Source organism: Calidris pugnax, unplaced genomic scaffold, assembly GCF_001431845.1.
Source record: "Calidris pugnax isolate Ruff unplaced genomic scaffold, ASM143184v1 scaffold113, whole genome shotgun sequence".
Lineage (NCBI taxonomy): Eukaryota > Metazoa > Chordata > Aves > Charadriiformes > Scolopacidae > Calidris > Calidris pugnax.
In genome coordinates this window covers 813,133-815,712 of record NW_015090879.1, presented here as the reverse complement: position 1 = coordinate 815,712, position 2,580 = coordinate 813,133, and the positions used below count along the sequence as shown (strand labels likewise).

General features: G+C 68.4%; 1 protein-coding gene across 1 annotated transcript in view; it reads right to left on the bottom strand.

Annotated features, from left to right (window-relative positions):
- Positions 1 to 1,474, bottom strand: part of ADGRB2 (adhesion G protein-coupled receptor B2) — a 36,796-nt gene extending 35,322 nt beyond the window's left edge. Inside the window, 1 exon segment of the mRNA XM_014946440.1 lies at positions 719 to 1,474. Coding sequence (XP_014801926.1) covers positions 719 to 997 — 279 coding nt within the window. The 5' untranslated portion in view covers positions 998 to 1,474.
- Positions 1,475 to 2,580: the final 1,106 nt, after the last annotated feature.

Genomic DNA, 2,580 nt, shown 5'->3' with positions numbered 1-2,580 from the left:
CAGGCACCCGGGGGGGGGGGGGGTGTCGGGGCCGCTTCCCCCCGCCGTGGCACAGCCCACCCGGCACCACGTTTCCCACCCTCCCCCCCGCTTCCTCTCTCCCACATCTTCCCCCCTTCCTCACGCACTCCCCCTCTCCCTCTGGCTTCCCCGGCGCGCTGCCACCACCTTTCCTGGAGCAGGCGGGCTGGCAGCAGCGCCCAGCCGTAATTAATGGTGCCGCTTTGCCAATCACTGGCTCAGCCTCGCGAGCACTGGCAAGCACAGGCCTTTTTATTTATTTTACTTAACTGCTGTTGGTAAAACTCCACTCCAAAAGCAAGGCCGAGAGACAGCACAGTGAAATCTCCTCCGGGATTAGGGATTACGCTCTGCCAGGGAACAGCGTGTGCCGCCTCCCCCCTCCGTGGCTGCGGGGGTCCCTGGAGGCGAGCCCCCCCCTCCCCGCAGCAGGGCACCCGCAGGGGTTGCAGCAGCTGAGGCTGCTCCTGCCGCTCTCACACGGCCTCCTCCGAGCAGTTTCCATGTTGCTGGAATGTGGCTCCCTCTTCTCCATCGGCTCCATCCTGCCCCGGAGCCGTAGGGCAAAGGGATGGGGGGCTGAGAGCTCCAGGGGGGATCCAAACGGGGGGTCCGTGTCCCGGGGGTGGCAGCAGGGGGTGGCAGCCCGGCTGTGTGCTCACGCTGGAGGGGGATTTTATCTTTTTTTCTAACCCACCGTCTCAGCCAAACCCAGATCCGCCGGGAGCCTCCGAGATGTCCCAAGGAGGAGAAGGGGCCTGGCTCCAGCCCGCTCTTGGAGGACATCAAGAACGAACAGACGGGAGGAGAGCGGGGGGGACGCGCTGGCCCTTGCGAGCACCGAGGAGCTACGGAGCCTCTGACGTTTGGCAGCCCAGCTGGGTGGCCCGGAGCCAGCCCCGTCCCCATTAGAGGATGGCACTGTGGTAGGAAATGAGTTTGCAGGGCCTCGGTCCAAATCCCCGTGGAGAAGCATCGAGGCGTCACAGCAGCCCAGCCCCGGGGGCGGCGTGAGGGACCAGGCCAGTGGCTCATCCCATGGTCTGTGTGTCCATCCATCATCTTCCTCTGGGCAGGGAGGGACGGGGAGCCTGTCCTGCATCCCCTGCCCAGCCAGGAGAGTGCCCAGCTCAGCGCACGAGGACTTGGCAGCAACGGGAACGGCCCAGGTGAAGGAAAATCCATCTATTCCCACTCCTCTGTGTGGGAGGTTGGTGCCAGGGCAGGGTCTCCACAGCCCACGAGCCCACCGGGGAGGGCAGAGCCCACCACAGGTCTCCAGGAAGAGCCTGGCACCCCTGGCCCAGGGCCCGTCACCGGCACGGTGGAGGTGTCACAGCAGGCAGAGGTGTCCTCAGCAGCGTGGAGGAGAGCAGGCAGCATCTTCCCAGCAGGCGCTGGAGCACCCCTGCCACGCAGCTGCCGGTCGGAGCGCAAACCGCCCACGGTGCCAGCTCCCGTATCCATTTCCCTTCAGCTCACACCAAATTTGTAGGATCCTGGCTCCTTGCAGGCTCCTTGGATCAAAGCAGGGGCTGGTGACAAGGTGTGACGAGCAGCCTCCAAGAGGAGCCACCACCAGGCTCCGGGCTCCGGCACAGAGGGACCGGCGCTGCCCCAACCGCCAACTCCAGCATCCGCCACCGTCGGTGCCACGGTGACCAGCCCTGCTGGGAAACGGGGCACCGAGCCTCCCCGGGGAGGGTGGCCGGGGGGCAGCCGGGCGATGGTGACGGCAGCCGTGCCGCCCCGCTCCTCCCCACGGGCACCCGGTGGGAGCCCACGCGCCGGGTCCCTCCTCACAAGCCCTCCTGGGCTCCGCCGTCACCCCAGCCTTCAAGGGGGGGGACAGGTCAGCCCCAAACAACCGCCCCACGGCCACCGGGAGCTCTCCCAGCCCCACGGCTCCGCGCCAGCCCCGTGCCACCGGCTCCATGCCCCCCCAGCCATCGGCACCTCAACCAGATGCTCTGCCACGAGCCAGCCCGGCCACCCCAGGGCTACCTCCCCACGTCACCGGTGGCCCTGGCTGCCGGGCGCCATCCAGCACAGGCGGCGGTGACGTGACCTAGAAAAAGCCAAGGGTTGTTCACACACACGCTGCGCTGCCATGAGCCCCCGGCGCCCACCACACGGGCACACGCGGGGCACACGCACCCTGCACGCCGGCCACGGGCAAAACCTCCCCCTGCTTCAACAAGTGACCTGCGTGGGCACACGCGTGGGGACAAGTGGCACCGTGAACCCCAAGGCTCCTGGGTCCCCCGGGATGGCAAGCAGCTCCCCCCCCCACCGCCCCGCTCCGGCTGCCACCTGCACGCCGCACGTGCCCGCACCGGCACACGCTGGGCACCCACGTGTGCCCTCGCTTGCACGCCCACGGTCCCCGGGTGCTGCTGCTCGCCCCAGCGGGATGGCCGTGGCATGGGGGGGGGGAATGTCCCCCCACAGCCCTCCACGCTGGCACCGAACAAAGCCCCCACGCAGGGGGAGAGCTGCGAAACCACCCGCCTGCTGCCGGGGCGCTGCCAACACGCCTGCCCACGCCGCCCGGGGCCT